The 25,368-nt window shown below is 42.0% G+C and overlaps 1 protein-coding gene across 3 annotated transcripts in view; it reads left to right on the plus strand.

The window, feature by feature from the left end:
* Positions 1-25,368, plus strand: part of WDFY2 (WD repeat and FYVE domain containing 2) — a 324,311-nt gene that overhangs the window by 277,926 nt on the left and 21,017 nt on the right. For 2 of the 3 annotated variants that reach the window (XM_080662909.1, XM_080662908.1), the window contains exon 7: positions 15,176-15,302. The exons of the other annotated variant lie outside the window; for it this stretch is intronic. In XM_080662909.1, the coding sequence (XP_080519035.1) occupies positions 15,176-15,302 (127 nt within the window). The remainder of the gene's footprint in view (positions 1-15,175; positions 15,303-25,368) is intronic. 3 annotated transcript variants of the gene reach the window in all.

The raw sequence follows: 25,368 nt of genomic DNA on the forward strand, positions 1-25,368 counted from the left end.
CTGCTGCTTTCTGTTGTCTATGAATTTGACTACTACCATTCCTCCTGTGAATAAAATCATAGTATTTGTTTTCTGACTGGCTTATTTCATTTAGCATAATCTTCATGTTGTAGCAAACAGTAATGCTTTAAAAGGATATCCTTTTCCTCGCTGCTTCAAATTCTTCACCTCCCATTTCCTTTCCCACCACCTGCAATTTGGCCTGTCTCATCACTCACTTAAACTGCTTTCCCCAAGGTAGCCAGCCAATGGCCTGCTGGTTGCTAAATCCAGTGAACATGTTTTAAACTATGTCCTATTTAAACCTTTCAGCAGCGGCATTTTACGTTGTGGCAATTCCTTCCTGCATGTCACTGGCCTCCCTTGGCTTCTGTGACACATGCTGTCTCCCAGTTTTCTTCTGCATCTCCAACTGCTCTTTCTCATCTCCTTTGTGTCTCTGTGGTTTCTGCCCTGGACCCTTGTCTCTTTACACCTGTGAGCTCTCTGGTTGATCTCAGCCACTATTCTCAGTCACAGAAATAAAAGGCACAGTCACTGTCCTAAAATTTCTTACAGCCCAGTGATGGAGACAAAAGCTAAACCAGTAAGTAATTCTAGTGCTTGGTGGCAAGGACAGTGGGGAAGCAGGCCCTAAGTGCCTCGGAGAACAAAGAATGGGCACCTAGCTTGGATGCAAGTGGGAGTTAGGGAAGGCCTCCCCAGGGAAGATGTGGTTTGAGTTTAGATCTTTGAGGGAGGAGTAAGTGTTGAATTCATGGAAAAGTAAGAAGAACAATCTGGGCAGGAAAAAAATCCGCATGGTCCAAGGAGGCAAGAGTGTGGCTCTCTTGGGAACACCTAGGAACTCTTTTGGGCTGGAACTCTGAGTATGAGGTAGGGGCAGCCAGAAAGGAAGTGAGAGTCAGTTCAGATCATTGAGGGCATGTCAGTGAGACACCATTAAAGAGATATTTGGGGGTTCTTGTTTGTTTTTGTTTGTTTGTTTTATTGAGAGAGGAAAGGGGAGAGAGAGAAACATCTATTTGTTGTTCCAGTTATTTATGCATTCACCGGTTGCTTCTTGTATGGACCATTAAAGAGTTTTTAAAAGCAAATATGTTAATTTGGTCAAATTTAAAAGATTGTTCTGACAGTGAGTAGAGAGTGTAATTGGAAAGCTAGTACCTGGAAATGTGGTAATGTGAAAGCAAGGAGTGGATGGACCTAAGGTAAAAATTTAGGTGGTGAACTCAGCAGCCATAATGGGCTGGCTAATTCCCAGATTTGGTTTAGGTGGAGGTGGTGTTGAGGCTGACCTTTTGGCTCTTTAGTAGTTAGGCGTTCACCATATGGTGGCTGATAGGAGTGCTCTGAATTCTGTATTGCTGCCTTCAGGTCAGAAAAAAGGTAAGTAGCTGCTTCTTACCGCTATATGGTGAACCAGATGTGGCCCAAGGGTTTCATGTATTGCGAGTTAGTTCTAATCCTATATAATAAAGATGTAATATGCAAATAGTCGTTATGCCATGAAGCGTAAAGACCAACCACATAACGACCGGATCACGGATCAGCAGGAGGGTGGGGCACCGAGCTACAAGCAGGCGGTGGAGAGCTACAGGAGGGTACAGGGCAGCAAGCTATGGGGGGATGGGGTGGTGGAGGGAACTACAGGAGGGCGGGGCAGCGGGCAGAGAGCTACAGGAGGGCAGCAGTGAGCTACTGGCAAGCTACTGGCGCACAGATTCGTGTGCAGGCTACTAGTATAAAATGTTATCTTGACATTGTGTCTTGTCTTTCTCAAAATGTTTAAAAGCATTTTCATGTGTTTTTGTCATGAGGTGTCTTTGAGGAAGGCAGAATATGGCCCAGGAAGGTCACTAACTAACATGAAGGCAAATGTAGCAGGTCACATATTTAATTTGCTATTATTCCTGGACAATAGTATCTACCCATTGCCAGTCTGGCTATAACACAACTCATTTAAAGCTAGGATGTCTAAGAAAGTCCATGGTGGTCCAAGCATGTTACCGAGTTCCTCCTATGTAGTAGGCCCATTTTGGCCCCTGAGAGGTCCCAAACTCGGGCAGACACAATTCTGGAAAAGGGGGTTTTTAAGGATTTATTTAACCTCCTCCCTCCCCTATCCCATAAACAAAGATCTTAAGATGAACCCAGATCCATTATAAAGTGATCTTGGAGGTCTGGTCAGTCCAGATCCAAACTCAGAAGTAGACAAGTTTTTGGTACGTGTGCAGAGCCATAACATTCCCTCGTCATTCTGTTATAGTACAGAAGATCATAAAAATGTGGGTTGTGATGGAATCAGCCTAATAGTCATACTCAGAGGCTCTGACATAGCATTAACTAGTCTAAGGGGACTTAATAAACTAGTTTTATGTTCTTATGCTTCCTCTGCTGGTTTTATTTCTGGACTCTAGACTGCAGTGGTTCTCAACCTTTCTAATGCCGCTTTAATACAGTTCCTCATGTTGTGGTGACCCCCAATTATAAAATTATTTTCGTTGCTACTTCATAACTGTAATTTTGCTACTGTTAATGAATCGTAATGTAAATATCTGTGTTTTCCGATGGTCTTAGGTTCTTACAGCAGCGGTTCTCAACCTGTGGTTCGCGGCCCACAGGTTGAGAACCACTAGCAGGGTCGCCTAAGACCATCGGAAAACACAGATATTTACATTACGATTCCTAACAGTAGCAAAATTACAGTTATGAAGTAGCAACGAAAATAATTTTATGGTTGGGGGTCACCACAACATGAGGAACTGTATTAAAGGGTTGTGGCATTAGAAAGGTTGAGAACCACTGCTCTAGAGCTAAATGCCAAGTTTATAGTGTTTTGCTCTTTGTGCAGAAATTAGAATATTTTTCTACCAAAAAGTCATACACTGACTTGAAGAAAGGGGAAAATATCAGATTTTGACCATTCATAGTATCAATTAATATTTTTTCTTTTACTTTTTAGAAACTTTTTTATTAGTATAAACATATTAGAAACGGGAGGGCTTAAATGTAAATCTGCCAAGCATACTAATTAATGAAAAATTAAATACAAACTTTTTCATTAACTGCTAGGAGAATTATTGAAAGTGAAATGGTAACTAACAAATAACAAAAACAAGGAAAGACATAGTTCAGTACAAATATGGAGATTCAAATAATTGAAAACATAATTTTTGTTTACAATGGGGACTTTCAATCAATCTAGTTTATATAAAATGTAATAGATGGATATTTTCATCAAGAGTCTCTATTTGATGAGTGCTGGATTACATAGGTGAAAACAAGCATAATGTTTAGTTTAGCCGACTTCCAGTCATGGGAATATAAGCATTAAACCAATACTTGCAGATAATCAAACGTGAGTGTAGCAAGTGCTATGGAGCCTGGATGCCATGCATAAGTTATTGGGAGACAATAACAAGAGAGCTCTCCTTGTCCAGAGAGTTAAAGAGAAGCTTTCGAGGAAGTGGCGCATAAATGACACCCTAATGAAAAAGAGGAGATACAGGTGGTGGGAATATTCCAGGCCCCAAATGTGTGAAACAAGTGTGACGCCTGGCGTGGGAAAGTGTGAACAGCTTCATGAAGTCAAATGGCCCGTGTGGAGAGCCAGGGGAGAGGAGTACAGGCTGACCTTTCAGGCAATGTTAAGAACCTCAGACATTGTTCAAAGGCAGTGGGAAACCAATGATGAAGGGTAAACAGGGTGGTAACAGGTTCCATTTTAACAAGTCTCTGGCAGCAGTGGGTAGTGGATGGAGTGGGGACTAGAATGGATGTGAGAAGACTGTTTAGAAAGAAAGCAACTGCTGGTGTTCCTAGAAAAGGTGACCTTTGTTTGGACTTAGGGGTGGCAGTGGGCGTGAGGAGAAGAGGGATTCAATTTAGGAATCTATTTAGGAACCTGACAGGCTCAGGGGAGGCCTGCACCATGGCCTTAAAAACTCAGAGGCATAGAGTAACCACATAAGATGGTCTGAAATTAAAACATCCTAACTAAAAGCAGTTCATGGTGAGTAGTCATGTCATAGGCCAGTGTTTTTTCCTAACAAAAGGCAGTCTTTGCCTTAAAAAAAAAAAACCCACCTGTTTAGGAGATGCGGATTCAGCAGCACTTGGCAATTGCAGTGGGAGTGGCTCCAGGTTTCTATCTGGAGCACTTGGGTGGGCAGTGATGCTCTTTACTGAGACGGGGAATATTTGAGGTAGAACAGGTCTGGGAGAGAATATCACAGTGCTTTAATCTGGACATAACCAAGTGATGCCCCGGGGGCAAGGAGACAGCTGGATGTCCATTTGTGGGTCTCAGAAGGAAGGTGTAGCTTAGAGATAGAGTACATTTACTAGTAGCTTTATCAAAACACTCATCACTTCAACCTAGAGCAAAATGCAGTAACTGAAAGGTCAGCTATTTCATTCAAGAGGCTTCATGGTCTGAGGACTTACTGTGACTCTGCTTTAGGCACATTTAGCCTATATACCTTCACCTTGCATGGTGTGACTGGACACTCAAGTGAGGTACCAGTCATGGTGAAGAGAGACCCAGCAGTTTCTAGCCCTGATTTTTATAGCACTCCACATAGTCTAGCTTTTGTAAGATTGGTTGTAAAAGTCTCCAAAAAATTTTGTTCACTAAGCATTTTGGTAACATGTATTAAACTTTTTAAAATGTTTATACTCTTTGTCTGATAACACATTTGGGAATCTCTTCTAACTAGTCAGAAATGTGAACAGAGTTTTATGTTTAAAAATATTCATCTTAGCAAAATTTATAAAGTTAAAAGTTGAAAAAATCTAACAATAAATGAACTAAATTCAGGTATGTCTATGTGTTGGAATATTATGCAGCCATTAAAAATTACATTTATGAGAGTATATAATAGTGCAGATAAATTTTATAATGATTAAATAGTTCTATTTTTAAAAATAAATTTATTTATGTTAAAATTATTCTGAGATCATAAGGTGGAGGTCAAAGTCAGGGAGATGTATATAATAAAACCTTGAAGGGGAGCGGAAAGGTGGAAGAAATGATTTCTGTCATTTAAAGCATCACAAACCCTGGAAACCAACAACCAATGCAGCCCCTGGCTCTCATTCTCCTAGGTGTGGAGGGCAAGGAGGATGGCCTGGGTGTGGGTCCGAGCAGAGGTACATGTGTCTGCATTACTGTGGAATGCAGGCTGGCTGAATGAAAGTGGATGCCTTCCCCTGCTGCCAAACGTGTTTGGTAGAAAGGACTGTTCATCAGGAACAGAGGTCTGCTGATAGATGCAAGAACCCACCTGGGAAGGAAGAGACTATTCCCAGCCACATTTCTCTCCATTTGTCTGTGCCCCTTCCATGGCTCTTAGTGCGCTGCCTTCCTGCTGGGCCCCAACTCCCAGGCTCTGCTGAATGTCTCTGTAGTGATGCTTTATTGTCCTGGTTTATTTTCCTCCCATTCCTTTCTGCATCCACGCAACAGGAGTAAATATTTATGGAGCACCTACTGTGTACCAGGCACTATACATTATGCTTGAATACAAAGATACAGAACCTAAAGTCTATGGGAACAGATTTATAATCCATTAAAGCTATAGTGGGTGAGTGTGACAATAAAACGTGCACAGAGGTGGCAAGCTCACCTAGATTAGGAAGGGGGGGTTGGGAGAAAGCTTCCTGCAGGAGAGGACACCTGAGCTGCACCTTGAAGGAGGAGAAAAAGGTACTTGGATGATAAAAGGTAGGACCAGCACTCCAGGCAGAGGGAGTAGCCACTGAGTGAATGGCTCCACCAAACACAATGTGCATGTCCTTGTTCTCAGAGCTAATCCCATCATCTTACCATTGTACATTTGTGTTGGCATTAGGTCTGAGTTTTATTTGATTTGATTATATCCACAGAGCTTAGCACAGGGCCTACCGTATAGAAGTTGATCAATCCATGCTTTTGGAACTGACATGAAATGAATGCTGTTGTTTACAATTTATAAGCCAATCTCCAATGGACACTATGGTTAGGACATGTACATAGAGCTTGGATGGGACCCTGCAGTTATTTGTTTCCCTCAGTCTCATTCTATTGCCTGTCTTTTAGCTTTTCCTTTCATCTTTCCACTCTTATTAAAGAGTGGTGTAATACTCTGAGCCTTGGGGGAGGGTACTGAGTATACCCTGACATGTTTTAGCCTAATTATCTTTTTCTTTTCTCGTCCTGACTCTGTGTTATGAAGAGCTCTCCCCTTCTCAGCTCTGGCCCCTTACAGCCTAATGCAATGTGGAAAAATTAGAGATTGAACTTGTTTCTAAAACTTTAATTGATCTCATAATGACTGGGAGAGCAGTATGAGATGCTCTGAGGGAACAAGCTGGTCACTACCTGAAGGCTGGCTCAACAAAGGATACTGTCATAGAGATGGTATAGATGAGGTCTCCGGTACTATAATAATAGCTAACAGTTATTGAGTGTTTCCCATGTGCTAGGCACTATTCTGTGTCCTTATAATATATTAACTTATTTAATCTCAACAAAATTATCTTCCCTGATTTACAAAGCAAACTTCTAAGGCATAAAGACATTGAATAACTTGCCCTTGTCACATACTTAACAAAGACAGAGCTGGAATTTGAGCCCAGAAACTGATTCTAGAGCTTGTGTACTTAAATACCATAGCCAAGTGTCCAGTTTCTTCATCATAAACTATCCACATCCTATAGTCACCAACAAAGAAGGCCAGAGGGCCTTATGGTGCAGTGTTTGTAGATGTGGATGTATGTTGGAACAAGTTGCAAGGTATTTATCATGTGGCACTTAGTAAATTCTATTTGTTTCCATGTTTTTTCTGATAGGATGCAAAACCTGTCTAAGTCTTTAAGTCAAATAAACCTTTCTAACCATTCTTTTTATCGATGACCACCACTATTTAAATATGACATGCTGCCTTAGAGAGCCTGGGTTACCCATTTTATATGTTGTCTTAGTCTGTCCGGGCTGCCCTAGCAGACTACTATAGGCTGGGTGGCTTATGAACAAAAGATGTTTATTTATCACAGTTCTGAAAATGGGAGTCCAAGATTAAGGTGCTGGCAGATTTAGTGTTTGATGGGGCCCAGTTCCTGGTCTATAGACTGCTGCCTTCTCACTCAACCTCACTTAGCAGAAAGGAGTGAGAGAGCTCTCTGGGGTCCCTTTCATAAGGGCACTACTCTTACCATTCTTCAGGGCTCCACCCTTATGACCTAAACATTTGCAAATATTGAGGATTAGGTTTCAACGTAAGAATTTTGGGCGGGGGACAAACATGTTATATAGGGGAAATCATGCATTTGTCATCTTTCTCTTTTCTATCCCCTTAATCCTAGTGTCTTAACCAGTCAAGCAAGACCATCTCCAGAGCTTCTCCTTCAGATGAGCATTTCCTGATTTAAAAGGTGTGAGTAATAGAATAGATGAAGGCTATCATTTAAACAACACTGGTTAGACAGAAAAAGAGATGTCATATGACTGTTTTATTTGCTAAGAACAAAGCAAAGAACATTCATTCATGTACTTATTCAAACTTCATTCAGTCGTTTGCTCATTTGTCTGAGCTTATTGAGTGCTTACTATACAAAGTAGAATTCTAGGTCTAGGGATACTATGGTTGAATAAGCCCAAACCAGCCCTCCTAGAACTTATATTATGTTAGGGCAGCAAACAAATAAATATGTATTGTTATTCCTAGGAAAAATAAAAGAAGGAGAGAGGTAGGAGTGGTGAAGGAAGATCTCTCCTAAGGAGGTGACATTTGAGCAAGGACTTGTGTTAAATGAGAGAATGAGCCAGTAATAATGTAGGGGAAGATCACAAGCAGAGGCAACAAATTGCAAAGACCCAGAGTGGGAATGAATCTGGCATGCTACAGAATAGCAGGCCTAGATGGAGTGAGTAAGGTGGAGGAGGGGAAGCCCCACGACAGGAGCTAGATCATGAAAGGCCATGGACAGTGGTATGGGAACCACAGGAGTGATTGGAGCAAGGGGTGTCAGAATCTACTTTGTGTTCTTCAGTGACCACTTTGGCTACTGGATAGAGAATAGACAACAGGAAGAGGAGTGAAAGCAAAGAAACCTCATAGGAGGCTATTATAATAGTCCTAGGTGTGTGTGTTTTTTTGTTTTTGTTTTACTTTTCATTTTGAAATAACTTTTGACCCATATTAACATCTTTGAATATTACAGAATAAATATTAAAATCAGGAAATTAACATTGATACAATACTATTCTCTAATCCACAGACCTTATCCCCAGTTCTCTAGTTATCACACTAATATCCTCTTTCTGGTTCAGAATCCAACCCTAGACCACACACTGCATTTGGTTATAATGTCTTCTTAGTTATCTTTAACCTGGAACACTTCTTTAGTCTTTCCTTGTCTTTTTAAGACCTTGGCATTTTTGAGTACTAGCTAGAATGCCGCTCCCTTGTAGAATGTTCCTTCCTTTGAGTTTGTTTGATGTTTCCTCATGTTTCCTCATAACATTAAATTCAGGTTATGCATTTTTTATAATACCCCACAAAAGTGATATTATGCTTTTTAAGTAGTGCATCATATCAAGGTACACATTATTTGCCCTGTTACTGGTGACGATAACTTTGATCACTTGGTTAGGGTATGTGTCTGCCAGGTTTCTCCACTTTGATCACCCTTTGTAATTCACAAGTATTTTATGAAGAAATACTTTGGAACTATGTAAATATTGTTTCTTATTATATTTCTGCCCAATAACTTTAGTATCCATGGATGATTCTTACCAGAAACAAGTATGACTGTGGTGATTGCCAAATTGTTTTTTCTATTAGCATTATTCTTTCTATACTTTTTAGTTGGAATAGTACTATAAGGAAAAACTTTTACTTCCTATTTATGTATGCAATTGTTTATAGTGGAATAGACCCACAAGTTCTCACTAATTCTGTCTGAGGACCTTGTACTACCATTTATTTATTTTGTTGCTCAAATTGGGGCGGGGGACAAAGATGTTATATAGGGGAAATCATGCATTTGTGGCCATTAGGAACCCTTTCACATTGGCTCCTGTGTCCTTTTTCACATGTCTCCATCATTTTTTGAGCACGTCTTAGTTTTTGGTACCACATAATGTTCCTGGCTCAGCTTGTACACTGCTTGCTGTAGCCCTGGAATCAGCCATCCAAGCAGCTCTTGTTCCTTCTATTAGTGACTAGTATTTAGAAGCCAAAATTTGGGTGCTGTGTGTGCTCATTGTTAATGAGATGTAATTGCTTCTAGGCTCTTTCAGTAGACAAAGCTAAAAAATACATGTGTACTCACACAACTATAATTATATATTTTTGTGATTTCATACTGATAAGTCCAGTCTAACACAAAGAGATCATTCTAACCTTCCTCCTCTTATTTATAACTCCTACTAGTGGCCCAGTGCACGAAATTCATGCACATTAAAAGGGGGACCCAGAGTCAAGTCCCCACCCACCCACATGTGCCTCAAAATCGTGTGAGACCCAGACCTGGCTGCCCCCCCCCCCATTGGGTTAGATCCAGACCCAGCCAGTCCCACCCTTGTCAAGCCCTGCCGGGCAGGGGGGGCATAGCCTCAGGTCCCCTGGCCTGGTGCCAGGATGGGGGGTGTGGCCTGAGGTCCCCCAGATGGGACGGGGGACGTACCTTGAGTTCCCCCGTCAAGCCCCGCCTGGTAGGGGACATGGCCTGAGATTCCCCTGTCAAGCCCCGCTGGGTGGGGAGCATGGCCTGAGGTCCCCCATCACGCCCCACCAGGCCAGGGGGGATACAGCCTCAGGTCCCCTGACCCAGCACTGGGAGCGGGACACAGCCTCAGGTCCCCCATCAAGCTCCACTGGCAGGGGGGTGTAGCCTCAGGTCCCCCGTCAAGCCCCACTGGCAGGGGGGTGCAGCCTCAGGCCCCCCCGTCAAGCCCCTCTGGGCGGGGGTGTGGCCTAAGTTCCCCCAACCCAGCACTGGGGGTGCACCTTGAGGTCCCCTATCAAGCCCCGCTGGGTGGGGGGCATGGCCTGAGGTCCCCCGGCCTGGCACTGGGGTGGGGGGAGCAGCCTGAGGTCCCCTAGCCCAGCACCAGGACGGTTAGCGCAACTTGAGGTCCCCTGTCAAACCCCGCTGGGTGGGGGGCGTGGCCTGAGGTCCCCTGGCCTGGTGCCAAGGCAGGAGGCACAGCCTGCCAAGGCAGGAGGCGTGGCCTGAGGTCCCCCAGCCTGATACCAGGACAGGGGCACAGCCTGAGGTCCCCTGTCAAGCCCTGCTGGGTGGGGGGCGGGGCCTGAGGTCCCCTGTCAAGCCCCACTGGGGTGGAGGAGGATGTAGCCTCAGGTCCCTGGTGATTGCTCGTTAAGGCTCCTTAAGGGAACTTGGCCTCAGCTGTGGGTGCAGCCATCTTTGTGGTGGAGTGATGGTCAATTAGCATATTCCCTCTTTATTAGGATAGTATTATAATAGTGAGAAACTCTGCTCTCATTATCCTCAATACATTTATTTAGTTAATCCTAGAATACACATAGAATAGTTCCAGAATTGTTAACACATAGCCCTGTGAAATACAAGCCTATTAATCAGAGTACAATTTTTGTGTGCAAATCTTTTTATATTTAACCTTACTACCATTTTCCAAAGTCACTTTTATCACTTCTCCCCATGCCCTGCTTTAGTGTGGTTGTATCAATCATTTGTAATACAGCTAGGTTTTTCTGTTTACTGTATATTCCATTTTGGATCCACCACACACACCTAGCTGATTTTTATTATTTACTTGTTTTTGAGTATGTAAAACATATACATGGTTCTAAAACTCAGAACCAAACAAAAAAATATATACTATGAAAAATGTCACTCTCCTTTATCCCTGCTCCATTCTCATTCCGCAGCCTTCCCCACACACCTGCTATTAATAAAGCTTTTTAATTTCTCATTTACCTTATTTTCTTAGGTAAAAGAGAGCAAGATATAGATAGTTCTTTTGTACTTTGTCTTTTTCGCTTTACAGTACATTCTGGAAATCACTTTCTCTCCATCTAGGAGATCCTCATTCATTTTCAGAGCTATGTAGTACTGTGTGTAAGTGTAGCATGGTTTATTTTCCCACTCTCTTAGATGAGTATTTAGGCTGTTCCCAATGTTCAGCTATTTCAAACAATACTGAAATAAATAGCCTTGTGCATGTATATTTTTGTATTATTTGGTGGGACTGGGGGGAGTATCCTATCTAATAAAGAGGGAATATGCTAATTAACCATCACTCTGTCACAAAGATGGCTGCACCCACAGCTGAGGCCAAGTTCCCATAAGGAGCCTTAACAAGCAATCAGCAGGGACCTGAGGCTATGCCCTCCCCCGCCCCCGTGGGGCTTGACAGGGGACCTCAGGCCGCACCCCCCAACTGGTGGGGCTTGACAGGGGACCTCAGGCCACCTTCCACACCCGGCAGGGCTTGACAGGGGACCTAAGGGTGCGCTTCCCGTCCTGGTTCTGGGCTAAGGGACATCAGGCTGCTCCCCTCGCCCCAGCACCAGGCCGGGGGACCTCAGGCCACGCTCCCCACCAGGTGGGGCTTGACAGGGGACTTCAGGCCACGCCCCCCACCCTGGCACCAGGCCGGAGGACCTCAGGCCGCACCCCCCGCCCCAGCACTGAGCCAGGGGACCTGAGGCTGTGTCCCCCTTCCTGGTGGGGCTTGACAGGGGACCTCAAGGTGCACCCCCAGTGCTGGGTTGGGGGAACTTAGGCCGTGCCCCCCGCCCAGTGGGGCTTGACAGGGGATCTCAGGCCATGTCCTACACCTGGTGGGGCTTGACGGGGGACCTCAAGGCACGCCCCCCCACCTCAGTCTGGGCTGAGGGACCTCAGGCCATGCCCCCTGTCCTGGCGCCGGGCCAGGGGACCTGAGGCTATTTTCCCTGCCTGGCGGGGCTTGACAAGGGTGGGACTAGCCAGGTCTGGATCTATCCCAATGACGGGTTGGGGTTGGCGGGCGGCCGGGTCTGGGTCTCACAAGATTTTGAGGCGCATGTGGGTGGGCGGGGACTTGACTCTGGGTCCCGTGCCCCAGACTCTGACAGGAGGAAGGTTTTCATATACATTTTACTAATTTTCTTTCATCTCTGACACTTCTATTATAGAGAAAGGGCTAATAGCAATATTAAATTGTTTCCTCTAATCCCCTTTTAATGTGCACGAATTTCGTGCACCGGGCCACTAGTCTTCAAGATAAATTCCTAGAAGTGAGATTGCAGGATTAGGAGCTAAGTGCATATGTAGTTTTGTTAGATGTGACCTTCCCCACTTAACTGGTTTGCATTCTCATCATCAATGTATATAAGTATTGTTTTTTTCCATAGCCTTTACAACAAAATGTGTGTCATACTTCTTAATTTTCCTTGTATGATAGTGGCTCATACAAAGATAGCAGTAGAGGTAATGAGAAGTGCTTAGATTCTGGATATATTTTGGAGAAAAAACGAATTTAAGAGTTTATGATGGATTGCTTTGGAGGCTAAATTTTGTTTAAATATTAGGCATCAAGATTAACAGTCTAAACTAGTAACTTATTTTCATTTGTTTGACATTTATGAAGCTTTTGGTGACTCTCACCTTCCTCTTGAGTTGGCCTTATTATAATAGTCCAAAAATATTGAAAAGGCAATGCTAACTGCTCTAACAAGTCATTTTCAACATTTTAGTGACTTAATGCAGCAGAAGTTTATTTATTGCTCATGTAACAATCCAGTATAGGTGTTGCTAATATACAGTTCTTTCCATGTGGTGATTCAGGCACCTAGGCTCCTCCTAGAATACATTTTCTCCCTGTCCTGGGGTCTTGGAGACCTCTAGCAGGAAGTGGGAAAGGGACATCTTAACTGCCTTGGCCTGGAAGAGATGCAAATTATTTCCACCTACTATCTGGTTTCCTTTAGGGGTTCTGTTGCTGAGAACTGGTCACATGCCACTTGGATGTAAGAGGGCCTGGTAAATGTGGTCCTTGCAGGACAGCAGCTTTCCAGGGAGTACGCTTTATATGAAAGAGAGAATGTGAAGTTAGATGGACAGTTAGCTAATTCTGCTACAGATATTTAACAAAATAAGCCATTTGGGTACTATGTGGGAACAAATAACATGTTTTGCAGAATGGAATGCATATCTTGAACTATTACATGGCCAAATACTGAAGGATGTTTTTTTAAAAAAAGTATAATCATGGAGTTTAATAGCAGGGAAAGATGATGAGTTCTACAGGAGGAGGAAATATTTAGCATTGAAAGGTTAAGTAAGCATCACAGAGGAACTCCAAGTAAGATTTATGGATTTTAAAAAATCTATCTATTGCCCTAACCGGTTTGGCTCAGTGGATAGAGCGTCGGCCTGCGGACTGAAGGGTCCCGGGTTCGATTCCGGTCAAGGGCATGTACCTTGGTTGCGGGCACGTCCCCAGTGGGGGGTGTGCAGGAGGCAGCTGATCGATGTTTCTCTCTCATCGATGTTTCTGACTCTCTATCCCTCTCCCTTTCTCTCTGTAAAAAATCAATAAAATATATATTAAAAAAAAAAATCTATCTATCTATCTATAAAAGCCTAAGTGACCAAATGACCCGTCAACCAGTTGCTTTGACGTGCAGGAGCTGCCCCCTGGTGTCAGTGTGCTCCCACAGTGGGAGCGCCGCTCAGGCACCAGATGCAGGGCTCACAACTGGCCACTGCAGCCTAGAAACCACAACGGAGTGGCAGTGAACCTACCGAGTGTGGTGGCGGCAGTGGTGGCAGGTGCAGCGTGGCCTGGATGAGCAGGAGTGGCAGGCAGGAGTGGCAGGCGGCATTGGACTGCTGGTTTTGGCCCGATCCCTGCAGGCCCCGCCAAGGGACCCCACCGGTGCACGGATTCATGTTTATATATATTTGTGTTTTCATTCAATCTGCTTCTTCATTCATTCAACAGACAATAATATTAGGGCCTGTCTGCTGCTGGCTGTGTGCTTGGTACTAGTGTGTGTGTGTGTGTGTGTGTGTGTGTGTGTGTGTGTGTGTGTGTAAGGGAGGATGGGGGCAGGAAGTGGTGAGGGAAGAGGAGGTGGGAGCTGCAGGGGGTATTTACCATATGTGTACCGGGGGAAGTGATGTTAATTACATGGACAGAACTATATATAAGCAGAATGCTGTGCAGGTACAGGAAGAAGCCATTAAACACAATTCAGTATAGTGGGTATTTTCTTTATTAGAACAAATTGATAATTTAAAGAAGAAAAATATCAGATTGCAACAAATAAGAAGCTATTTTATGTTGTTTTTAGAATATAGTGTTTTCCTTTTTTTAAAAAAGAACCATACATTTTAGTATTTTTCAATAATGTAAAAGATGAGTACTTTTCACATTCTTAATTATTTGTAGGCTTTGTGCTCATCTTATATGGAAAAAGTTAATACTATACTCAGTGCACAGATTGATTTATAAGGGTACTGCCAAAGAAGAAAATCTGTCATATTTTATAGCCACGCCACTGGAGTGGTCCTGTGTAATTGATCCACTCTGATTCTCATACAATCAGATGTAGTAGGTGATGGCTAGATTGTTGTTATCAGTAGTAGTAGTCATCGTATCACCATCCCCATTTTAAATAGTTTAGGAAACAGACACTTAAGGATGTAAATGATTTTCCCAGAATCTGTAAATTTAAATTTGCAATGAGAGAAAATAAAATTTAAATTCAGATATTATAGTCTAAGTATAGCTGATATTCAAGATAAAAAAATCTAATTGAGCTTTTTAAACCTAATAAGTTTTCACCTATTGTGGGGATTGGAGGTAGATAGCAATTTAAAAAATGTGGCTAATATTTCCAAACCGTGCAGTATTTTCCATTCTTCTTAGACTATTGTTTAAAGGTCAATTAATTGTCTTTTTCGTTGTCTTTGGTCTTAAGAGAAATTTACTTTATGGTACATATAAATTTTTGGAAACTGCTTTAAAATGTGGAATTCTTATTCTCAGAGCCAATCATTCTCTCTTTGGGGACTTATTGTTTACTCTTTCAACAAAAACATTATTGTATGCCAGGAACTGCATAAAATCCTAACTCATTTGCATTCACATTTTATTGGGGAATAATATTGTTACTCTGTGACTAATGTTCCACTGTGTCTGGTCTCTCAGGTGGGGTGACTGCTCTCTGTTGGGACCCAGTCCAGCGAGTTTTGTTCTCAGGCAGCTCTGATCACTCTGTAATCATGTGGGACATCGGTGGGAGAAAAGGAACTGCCATCGAGCTCCAAGGACACAAGTAAGGCTGTTGGTGCTTTATAAAGAACTCTTGAGAAAAAATTCCCAGCTGAAAACTGGAACAAAGGAGTGTGGTTCAGTCTCTATGGCAGGATCTTAGCATGGGAAGGAACAGGGTAGGAAAGCAAATAATGGCCACTGTGATTTATGTCTGTGTGTAAGTAAGTATGTTTACTTATTTATACCCCATTTTATTCCATAGAGGATTTGAGAGCTCTTACAGAAACCATAAGATAAAATAATGCAGCAAATAAATAAAAGGTAAAAGTTAGAACCAGGAAGAATATAAAAGTAAAAATTTGAGCTTGAAAGAAGAGTTTAAAAGAACAAGCCATGAAGGCCTATAGCATTTCTATAATTGAGGTCAAATGTGGCATCAAGATTCCTGACAGCTTAAGGAAAATACAGGAGATAATATTCTTCCTTACACAGTACCTTTTGTATTTCACCAAGTATTTATCAGGCTCTTCCTTAGGACAGATTTCAGGGGGCTGCGAGGAAGAGCTGAGAAAGCTTTGTTGTTTCCTTGGAGCAGTTCTCAAACTTGGCTGGGCACAGAGAATCACCGAGGAATTGGTTTAAAGTAGTTTCTTGGGCCCTGTCTTTAAAGATTCTGGCCACTGGTCTGGAGCTGAGGGCATCTGAGTGGTAGCGGGCCTCCCATCCCAGGCAGCTCTCTGCTGGTGAACCTCAGATCACACTCTGATTTGTCCTACACTGTACTGCCCACATTCCCTGGGGACAAAGTCTGATCATGCTGCAGAAAAGAACTTTAGATGTGCTGTGGAACTCTAATCTAAATTGTTTTTAACTTATGAAGTTTTCCAAATGATATTGAGAGTGACTGCAGACTTCCATAAACAAATCAGTAATGTCCCAATGAACTGATTGGTTTTAGCTCTTCCTATAAATCTGCTTAGAAACAGTAGTTTTAAAACAGTCTCCTAAGTAGTTAAATCTACAGTTTAGGATTATTGAACTAATTCAATTTTGGAGGTCCCATGCACAGGTAATTATTTTAGTGTTATAGCTTAGTGTTGGAGAAGTAGCTACTAAACCCTTCTTTCCCATATTAGAGAGCAGACTGGTTGTCTGGGGCCACAGCTGGCTTGTGGGGCCACTTGGACCTTGTCATCTGCTCATTAGAGGAATAGTTCCCATATATTTCTCTCCAGACAAGGTGACATGCATCAAGATCATGTAGGAGTTGACATCATTCATGTTAAGTGAAGAGAGAAATCAAACACAGTCCTGTTTAATAATACTCCATTATTATCTAATTTGCCAGATAATTCCTGTCACATAGGCTCTCTCAGAGAAATAAAATGCAGGTTTTGAATGAAGGTCAGTAATATTTGTTGGACTCATTCAGATGAGCTTATAGCTAGCTTTGTTTTTACACAGTGGTTGATGAAGACTGCAAGCAGTCTTGAATGACCCGTCCACAGGGTGGGAAAGTGTCACAGTGCTCCATGCCAGCATTACTGTGTGCTGAGAGCCCTGATGGAGAGTGTTGTTCTAGAACACTTACACCTACAGTTTGGTAAGAGGAAAAACTATAAAGTTGAGGTACAGTCTCTCAGTCCCAGAGAAAGGAAACCCAAACTAATAGGTTCTCTAGTTTCTAATAAATATAGACTTGGTCTTTTAGAAAATGGAACAGATTATACTTGGAGTTTATCCTGAGAGGATCACACCCTTAGAACTCAGCAAGGCAGGTTGATGGGATTAGGAGCCACCAGTGAGAACAGCTTTAGATAGGAACAATGCCAGAAGGCCTTTGTTAGGTACTTTATTGAACTCAAGTTTAGTAATAAAGTCAACTCTATGAGGAGCTCTCAGGTCTTCGCCTGAGAGGGGTTGCCCTGCTGTCAGAGAGCTAGAAGTAAACTCCTCAGCATCAGTTGGTATCACCCTGTTGGAGTGGTTTAGTTGTGAGTGCCTGAGGGGAGTCATGGGAACTGTTGGAAATAGGAGGATGGGATTCACAAAGAAGGTGCAGGAAAGAAGGGGCCAGGGCATCAGGCAGGAAAGGAGAACTCATGGGCCCCCTTTCACAGCAGCCATTCCTTTGACCTGAAAGTTGGCCACTGGATCAGTGTTCAGTGATTCTTGTATTTAAATAATGCTGCCTAATATTTAGTAAAGAGCTTTCAAAACTCACAGAAACCCTCCCCCCCACCCAGTTTAATCTTATGGTAACCGTTTGAAAGAGAGAAAGCAGTTATCATTTTTTTAATCTTTATTGTTGAGAGTATTATAGATATCCCTCTTTTTCCTCCCCATTGCCCCCCTCCACCTGGTTCCTACCCTGCCTCAGGCCTTTGCAACCTTATTGTCTGTGTCCACAGGTAATGCATATATGCATATAAGATCTTTGTTTAATCTCTTCCCGCCCTCCCCCTTCCCTCTGAGAATCATCAGTCTGTTCCCTTTCCATGCCTCTGATTCTATTTTATTCACCTGTTTATTCTGTTCATTAGATTTCCTATTCATTTATTTTGATTTTTAGATTCAATTGTTGATAGATATGTATTTATTGCTATTTTATTGTTCATATTTTTATCTTTTTCTTCTTCTTCCTCTTCTTAAAGAATACCCTTCAACACTTCATATAATACTGGTTTGGTGGTGATGAACTCCTTTAGCTTTTTCTTGTCTGTTAGGCTCTTTATCTGACCTTCAATTCTAAATGATAGCTTTGCTGGGTAGAGTAATCTTGGTTATAGGTCCTTGCTATTCATCACTTTGAATATTTCTTGCCACTCCCTTTCGGGCTGCATAGTTTCTGTTGAGAAATCAGCTGACAATCATACAGGTGCTCCCTTGTAGGTAACTAACTGCTTTTCTCTTACTTTTAAGATTCTCTTTGTATTTTTCCCTTGGTATTTTAATTATGATGTGTCTTGGTGTGGTTCTCTTTGGCTTCCTCTTGTTTGGGACTCTCTGTGCTTCTTGGACTTGTAAATATTTCTTTAACCAGGTAGGGAAAGTTTTCTGTCATTATTTCTTCAAATAGGTTTTCAATATCTTGCTCTCTCGCTTCCTCTGGCAGTTGGTACGCTTGAAGTTGTCCCAGAGACTCCCTACACTGCCTTCATATTTTTGGATTATTTTTTTCTTTTTGCTCGTCTGATTGTGTGATTTTTCCTTCCTCATATTTCAAATCGTTGATTTGATTCTCGGATTCCTCTAGTCCCATGGTCGGCAAACTGCAGCTCGCAAGCCACATGCGGCTCTTTGGCCCCTTGATTGTGGCTCTTCCACAAAATACCACGGCCTGGGAAAGTCTATTTTGAAGAAGTGGCATTAGAAGAAGTTTAAGTTTAAAAAATTTGGCTCTCAAAAGAAATTTTAATCATTGTACTGTTGATATTTGGATCTGTTGACTAATGAGTTTGCCGACCACTGCTCTAGTCTACTGTTGAATCCCTGTATATTATTCTTTATTTCAGTCAGTGTGTGCTTAATTTCTGACTGGTCCTTTTTTGTGTCTTTGGCATTCTCACTAAGATCCTTGGAAGTCTCACTAAGTCCCTCGGAGGTCTCATGAAGATCCTTGAGTAGCCTTATAACCATGGTTTTGAATTCTGTATCCAATAGTTTGCTTCCATTTCTTTCATTTGTGGCATGTTTCTTTGTCTCTGCATTTTGGCTGCTTCCCTGTGTTTGTTTCTATGTATCAGGTAGAGCTGCTATATCTCATGGTGTTGGTAGAGAGGCCTTGTGTAGCAGGTGTCCTATAGGGCCCAGTGGCTTAGCCTCCCCAGTCACCTGAGCTGAGCACTCTAGATGGGCCCCTTTGTGGGCTGTGTGCACAGTCATGTTGTAGTTGAGACTTGATTGCTGTTGGTGTCTCTTTAGGAGGAATTGGCCTCCAGGCCAATTTGCTGTGGGGACCAGCTGGGACTACAGTGGGAGAGCTGCTGTGGAGGAGACACCCCTATGGAGCAGGACTTGTGTCAGTGACACTTTGGTGCTCACTGAGTCTGCCCCTTGGATGTGTCACTTATGGATGTAAAGAGTTGTAATCTGGTATGGTCTCACACTGACCACTGGGTACACTGACTCTTGGATCTCCAGGGAGGTGCAACGTCAGCCACTGCCTGAGGCCACCCATCAGGAGCTACAGAGAGATCTGCAGATTCGTCATATTTGTATCAGTTTTAGAAGTGTCCAGGCGAAGCCCAGCTCTGAAGCAAGGCAGGCTGCTGCTAGTGCCGGGTCTTGGGCCTTTTACTGATAGATCTGGGGCATCCTGGCCCAGCTGTTGCTTGTTTGAGAGATTTTAGCAAAGTCTGAAGCTTGAGCAAGGACAGGCCATTCATATGCAAAAGCTGCTGCACACAGATTGGGTGGGGCTGCAAATTGGATAAGGTAGGGTCACAGGGAATCACCAGGGTGGAGCAAACAGAAGTAGCTGCCAGTCAGCCCTGTTACTGGGAGGTCCCAGCACAGGAACAATGACTCTGCAAGCACCTGCATCTGGGAGAAAGCCGCCCCTGAGTTCCTGCCCAGATGCCAGACAATCCAGTTCCTCTTTGTATGTGTCTGGGTCACCAAGAGCCTCGCCCTGGTGCTGGAGCTCAGAAGAAGTGGAACCTTGTAAGTTCAGTTCGTGTACCAGCCCTTTAAGAGAAACAGCAGCCTCCTTGTCACTGAGCCCCAATCCCTGCTGGTTTTTACAGCCCATAGTTATGGGGACTTCTTTTCCTAGCTTTGGGACTGGGGGTCTGGTATGGAGCTGGGACCCCTTGCGCTTCACAGGGGGCCTCTGCAGAGACAATCTTCCTCCCGATTAAAAAAGTGGCACACTTAGGTCCAGCCCGTTCTGTGCCTCCGCCCCTCCTACTAGTCTCAGTGTGCTTTCTTCTTTACTTACCTAGTTGTAAGACTTCCATTCAGCTAGCTTCCAGGTGGTTCTGGATGATGGTTGTTCTGTATTTTAGTTGTAATTTTGACATGCTTGTGGGAGGTAGCGAGTACCCGCATTTACCTATGCCACCATCTTGGTTTCTCTCCCCAGATATCATTTTTTAGATAAGAATACTGAGCTACCATCTACAAAGACTCGGTGGCAGCTTAAGTCTCCCAAACCTTAGTGCAGTTTGAACTAAGGAAGCTATTCAGAACCTTCTTTGTTTTCAGTACTGCACTAGGCACCAGAGATAGAAAAATAAAGATTGAATAACACATGGTCCCCGCCATATGATGTTTTCTCTTTTCTAATTTAGAGGCCAAAGAGTTTCTGCTTAGGGCCTGAGGCTGCCCTTTTTTCTGTCCTGCACTCACTCATTTTCCTACCTTCCCCATGGTGACTAGTGGTAGTCAGAGTTCCAAATCAGGGACCGAATTGGTCAGCTGGGGAACTGGGGAGAGCAGATAGTACCAGAGCTTCCCATCCCTCATGGTGGGGAGACTGCCTTCCCCCTTCTGGAAATGTCCAAGCATAGGGTGAAGGACAGCTTCACATGGCTTTGTCCCAAGTTCTATAGCTTCATACCATCCTTCAGCAGCAGAAATACAACATTTTGGTAACTAGTTTGATTTTGTGGGTAAGCACCCCATCAAAACAGAGATAGCTTTAACACTAGAGTAACTGATTGATGACAGCAAAAATGTTTCCAAGTCCAAGGGGGAAATAGGCTAGGAAAGTATACTTCTATACAAATTTTTTTTTGCATTGCAAGCATTTTGATTTTTTGTTCCCTGCAACAAAGGGAACATGATTATGTGCTAGCTTTGGAGAGGGAAAGGCAAAGGAAAAGGTCCACTTTTAGGGGCCAGTTATGTTTTTCAAGTGTCAGTTAACAGTTGGATATTATTGAAGCATAAAACTGGACATTTATTGCCCCATGCCCACCTTGTCAAATCCAATAATGGTACAAGGGCTCTTTTTAAAAAAACATTTTTATTGATTTCAGAGAGAAAGGGAGAGAGAGAGATAGAAACATCAATTATGAGAGAGAATCATTGATCGGCTGCCTCCTGCACTCCCCCTACTGGGGATCAAGCCTGCAACCAGGCATGTGCCCTTGACCAGAATCAAACCTGGGACCATTCACTCCACAGGCCAGTGCTCTATACACTGAGCCAAACCAACTAGGGCACAAGGGCTTTTTAGATCCTTTTTTATTCTTAGATAATATCTATCATTCCATGAGCAACTTTAGGACCATAATTTTTCTTATAACAATGTTTTCCTAGGCTTCCAAGACTTTTTGGCAATTTAATTTAATGGTAACTTGATTTAAAGTACAGACAAAAAGTCTGTGTGGTCCCTTGTGATGGGTCCCTCCTTGGGATCTACAGGTTGCCTGAGGCTTGGTCATAGCCATGACCCTTGGCACTCATGGCTTCTGTATTTGCTTCCTATTCTCACAACCACAGCCGTAGGTTTCTCTCTTCCTACTCACTTACCATGTGTATGACTTTTGTTATAAGCATCCTCAAAGTCCCCCATACTATTAGGGGATGGAAGAGGGCCTAACCTGACATTTGGGCAGATGTTAGCCAGTGCCTGAAAATCTGTTTCTGTAAAGAGGATAATGGCTTCTTTTCCCTTTTGCTTAAGAAGCCTCAGACACAGGACCAGCTTCATTGGTTCTGTAACCTATGTAGCCACACAAGGCCCCATTCTTAGAAGGCCCTCATACTTACTTTAATGCTCTCCTGTCACTGTATTGTAATTCTTAAATTTTTAACAAGGGGCCCTGTATTTTCATTTTGCAGCGGGCCCCCCAAACTATGTAGCTGGGCCTGATCAGATATATGTTACCTCTAGGGCTGGTGAGAAAGGAAATGAAGCCATCCCACCGAGTAGAGTCTTTGTGATGGCAGATACTGGTGGCTGTGGAAAGTGGGGTTTTTATGCAGATGTAAGATCATTGGCATCGCAGCACTCATCCATGAAATAATAACCAGTTTTGAAATGCTTTCTAGTATAAATGTTACCATGATGTCAGATGAAACCATTAATGCAAGAAGAAGGTATAGTTTATTCTTTATAACCCTTAATCTGTGAACCTGGGGGTGTTCTCTCACCTTGTTTTTAACTGCAGGGTGGTTGTATTTTGAATCAGTAAATCAAGAAGTCCCTGAGCAGCTTTGTTGCAAAGCTTGGAATCCAGCATTCATCACTGTGTTCCACTCTTCTGTGTTGGAATGTTAATAGTACTGGAGTTCCATAAATAATGTATTTGTTGCTGAATGTTGCTGCCAGTTATGAGTGGCAGTACAGTTTCTTTTGGAGCTTATTTTGGTTTTACAACCAAATCAAGATGTCTTAACAAATGAAATGTAGTTCAAATCATAGGATTACGAGTCTGTTCAACTAGATAGATTTTCCTTCTTGCACCTGAGTGTCAGAATGGTGGCACTCCATACTTTAAAATGTAGAAAATAACCAGGACAGATAGAAAACAATTGATTTTTTAAATGACTATGTGCCAAAGATTTTATATTAGTCATTAATTAATACAGGAAATAATAAGATGTTACAACCAGTTCCAAGGAAAATCCAAAGAGTAGATAAATGCATAGGCAATGGAAAATGTGGCAATAAATTTGTAAGTAGAATCACAATTGACTACTGCCCTGGGAGGCTTGGGCATGGAGATTAGTTGTATCTCTTCACTGGACAAGATTCATTTGCAGTAATAGCAGTTTTCTATAAATTACTGAGTTATAAAATAGTTCAGTTAAAGGTGCAGACCCCTTTAAAAGCAGATAACCCAGAAGGGTGTGCTAGACAACACCTAATATTCCATTGAACAGATACCCAATAATTTCATTCTGCCCATTTCAAAGTCACAGTCCACCTGACAGTTTTTCCCCCTCCTCTTCTGTAATCATAATAATCTCAAAGATTATTGTTAATCACAAAAAAGGGCCAGTCTCATAAGGCTTGGCCTAATTATTTACATTGGTGAAGTAAGAGTGGTAATTACCATATGGGCCTTCTTGGTTTGCTTTGCAAATATACAGTCATACAGTATTAAACAACTATTAAGTAGCCTACAAAATTAACTTCTCTTTGGAAGTTTTCATAAGGAATCTTGGATTGGGCTTTCTACCCCAAGGCTAGGAAATCAAACCAAAGAAACTCTACACCATATTTCTTTCACTTATAGTAAGCATAACCTTGGTTGAATTCCTCGAGGTTTCCCACATTTGCTAGGTGCCTGCCTTGGTAGCTTTTTTTGCCACCTGTAAGGCCAGGATGCTGCAAAACCAGGTACCAGGCCAGTTTCCTGGGAGAACTTTGTAGGCTTGGCTCCATTAGTTCTTAAAGTGGCTAGTCATATCTGATTCAATGAGCATCATTTTCTAATGATATTCTAGGTAAGGGCTTGGTTGCCCAATTACATCCTGCAGATAGATTCTAACTGAACCTATGAAATAACTGTATTGCCATGGAAATTAAGGACACTCAATAACAGTTTTTAATTCTGGGAGTTCACTGAGAACTGGATATAATTTTTAAATGTTTTAATTTAGCTTCTAAAAGCAGAGTTTACTAAATTATAGGTTAGAACTAACATAAAAAGTAAAAGAAAAGGCATCCTTACATACCCAGAAAATAGAACATTAAAACATTAACAGTATTCCAGAAAACATAGTGAGATTTCCCACTTTGGTTCATTCAGTCCTTTATAATTAGTTCTTGTTCTGCTAGTTCTTGGTTTAGTAGTCCACATTCATGAAGACATCTGCATGCAGACTTAAAAGAATATAGAAATCCAAGGAAATCCTGATTCAGTCCACTTGCACATATTAAAAATTATCTCAGCAATGTATTAAAAAATGTCAGGTATTTTAAACTATCAGATATTATTATATTTTTTAAATATTCGTATTTTTTAAATACCTGGTATGTATAGTCCTTTTCTACAGAACTCTGAGATTCCCCTTTCTGCCCTGTCACTCATAGCAAAGCCTTTAGGCAAGCATCAGAGTAATACGAAGTTTATCTATAGATTATAGAAATGTAATGGTTGATTTTTTTACTGTGACAATATAAGAATGGAGAAGAGTAAAATTCTTTATTATGATACCTACATAACTATTTCCTGATAGTTTTGGTCAGTATTTCCCCTGAAGGTAAAAACATATTATAGGCAATGAGAGCATTCATAAATCTCTAGGGCCTTCCCATAAAATACACAATTTCAGAAATACTTGTGTAGAATTAATAGCATTTTACCTATACTGACCTAGCCTAAGGAAGACTGAGCATTTCTTCTGATCTGATAACTCTTCCCATGCAACTCTTAAAATAGTAACATTGCAAACAAATGCAGTTATTTATAGCATCTCCTGTTTTATAAAGCAAAGGAACAAATCTTTATGATTTTCCAGCTCCTTTCCAGGAAATCTCAAAGTTTTAGGTGTAAAAGTATTATAAAATTTTAAATATAGGGCTTAATTGAGAAGGCAAAAACAAAAGAAGTGGTTAAGATAGGAGTGCAGGTGCCTAAAAAACAATACTTAGTTATCTAAATAATTAAAGTAACAATAAAACATTTGTAATGAATAATAACAAAAATCTTAACTCTTTTCACAAGTGACAGCCCCCTTTTTTCTTTAAATATTCAAGAACTAATCAAGTCAACATATAGCTCTGAAAATAATTTTGCTGAGACAGAATATCTACTAGCTAGGCTGATTCCATAGAAGGGTGGAGAACACCTTTTTGCATTGTAGTCAAAGGCATTAATCAGCAAACCAAGAGAATAAGCCATCAAAACTATGCCAAAATTTTAATGTATTTTATAAGCTTTTTTTCAGGCTCAAGTATTCCAAAGCAAAGCAAATAAAATTCACTTTCCAAGTTTTGTCCCTTTTTTTTCTTTCATATTCTGGAACAAATTTGTACTTTACTTTGGAATTGCCTTTTTTCTCCATACGCTCTCAAAAATATGCACGGGAATTCTCCAGAGGCTGCACGATGAGGACATCATAACAAATGCAGAACGATGAGCATCCGGCTCTCTCCTGTTCAGCCAGACATTACAAAGACCTGTAAAAATGTTAAGCAGTTTTTGTCATCAAAGTATTTTGTTTTG

Source organism: Plecotus auritus (genome assembly GCF_963455305.1).
Source record: "Plecotus auritus genome assembly, chromosome: 3".
NCBI classification, from domain to species: domain Eukaryota; kingdom Metazoa; phylum Chordata; class Mammalia; order Chiroptera; family Vespertilionidae; genus Plecotus; species Plecotus auritus.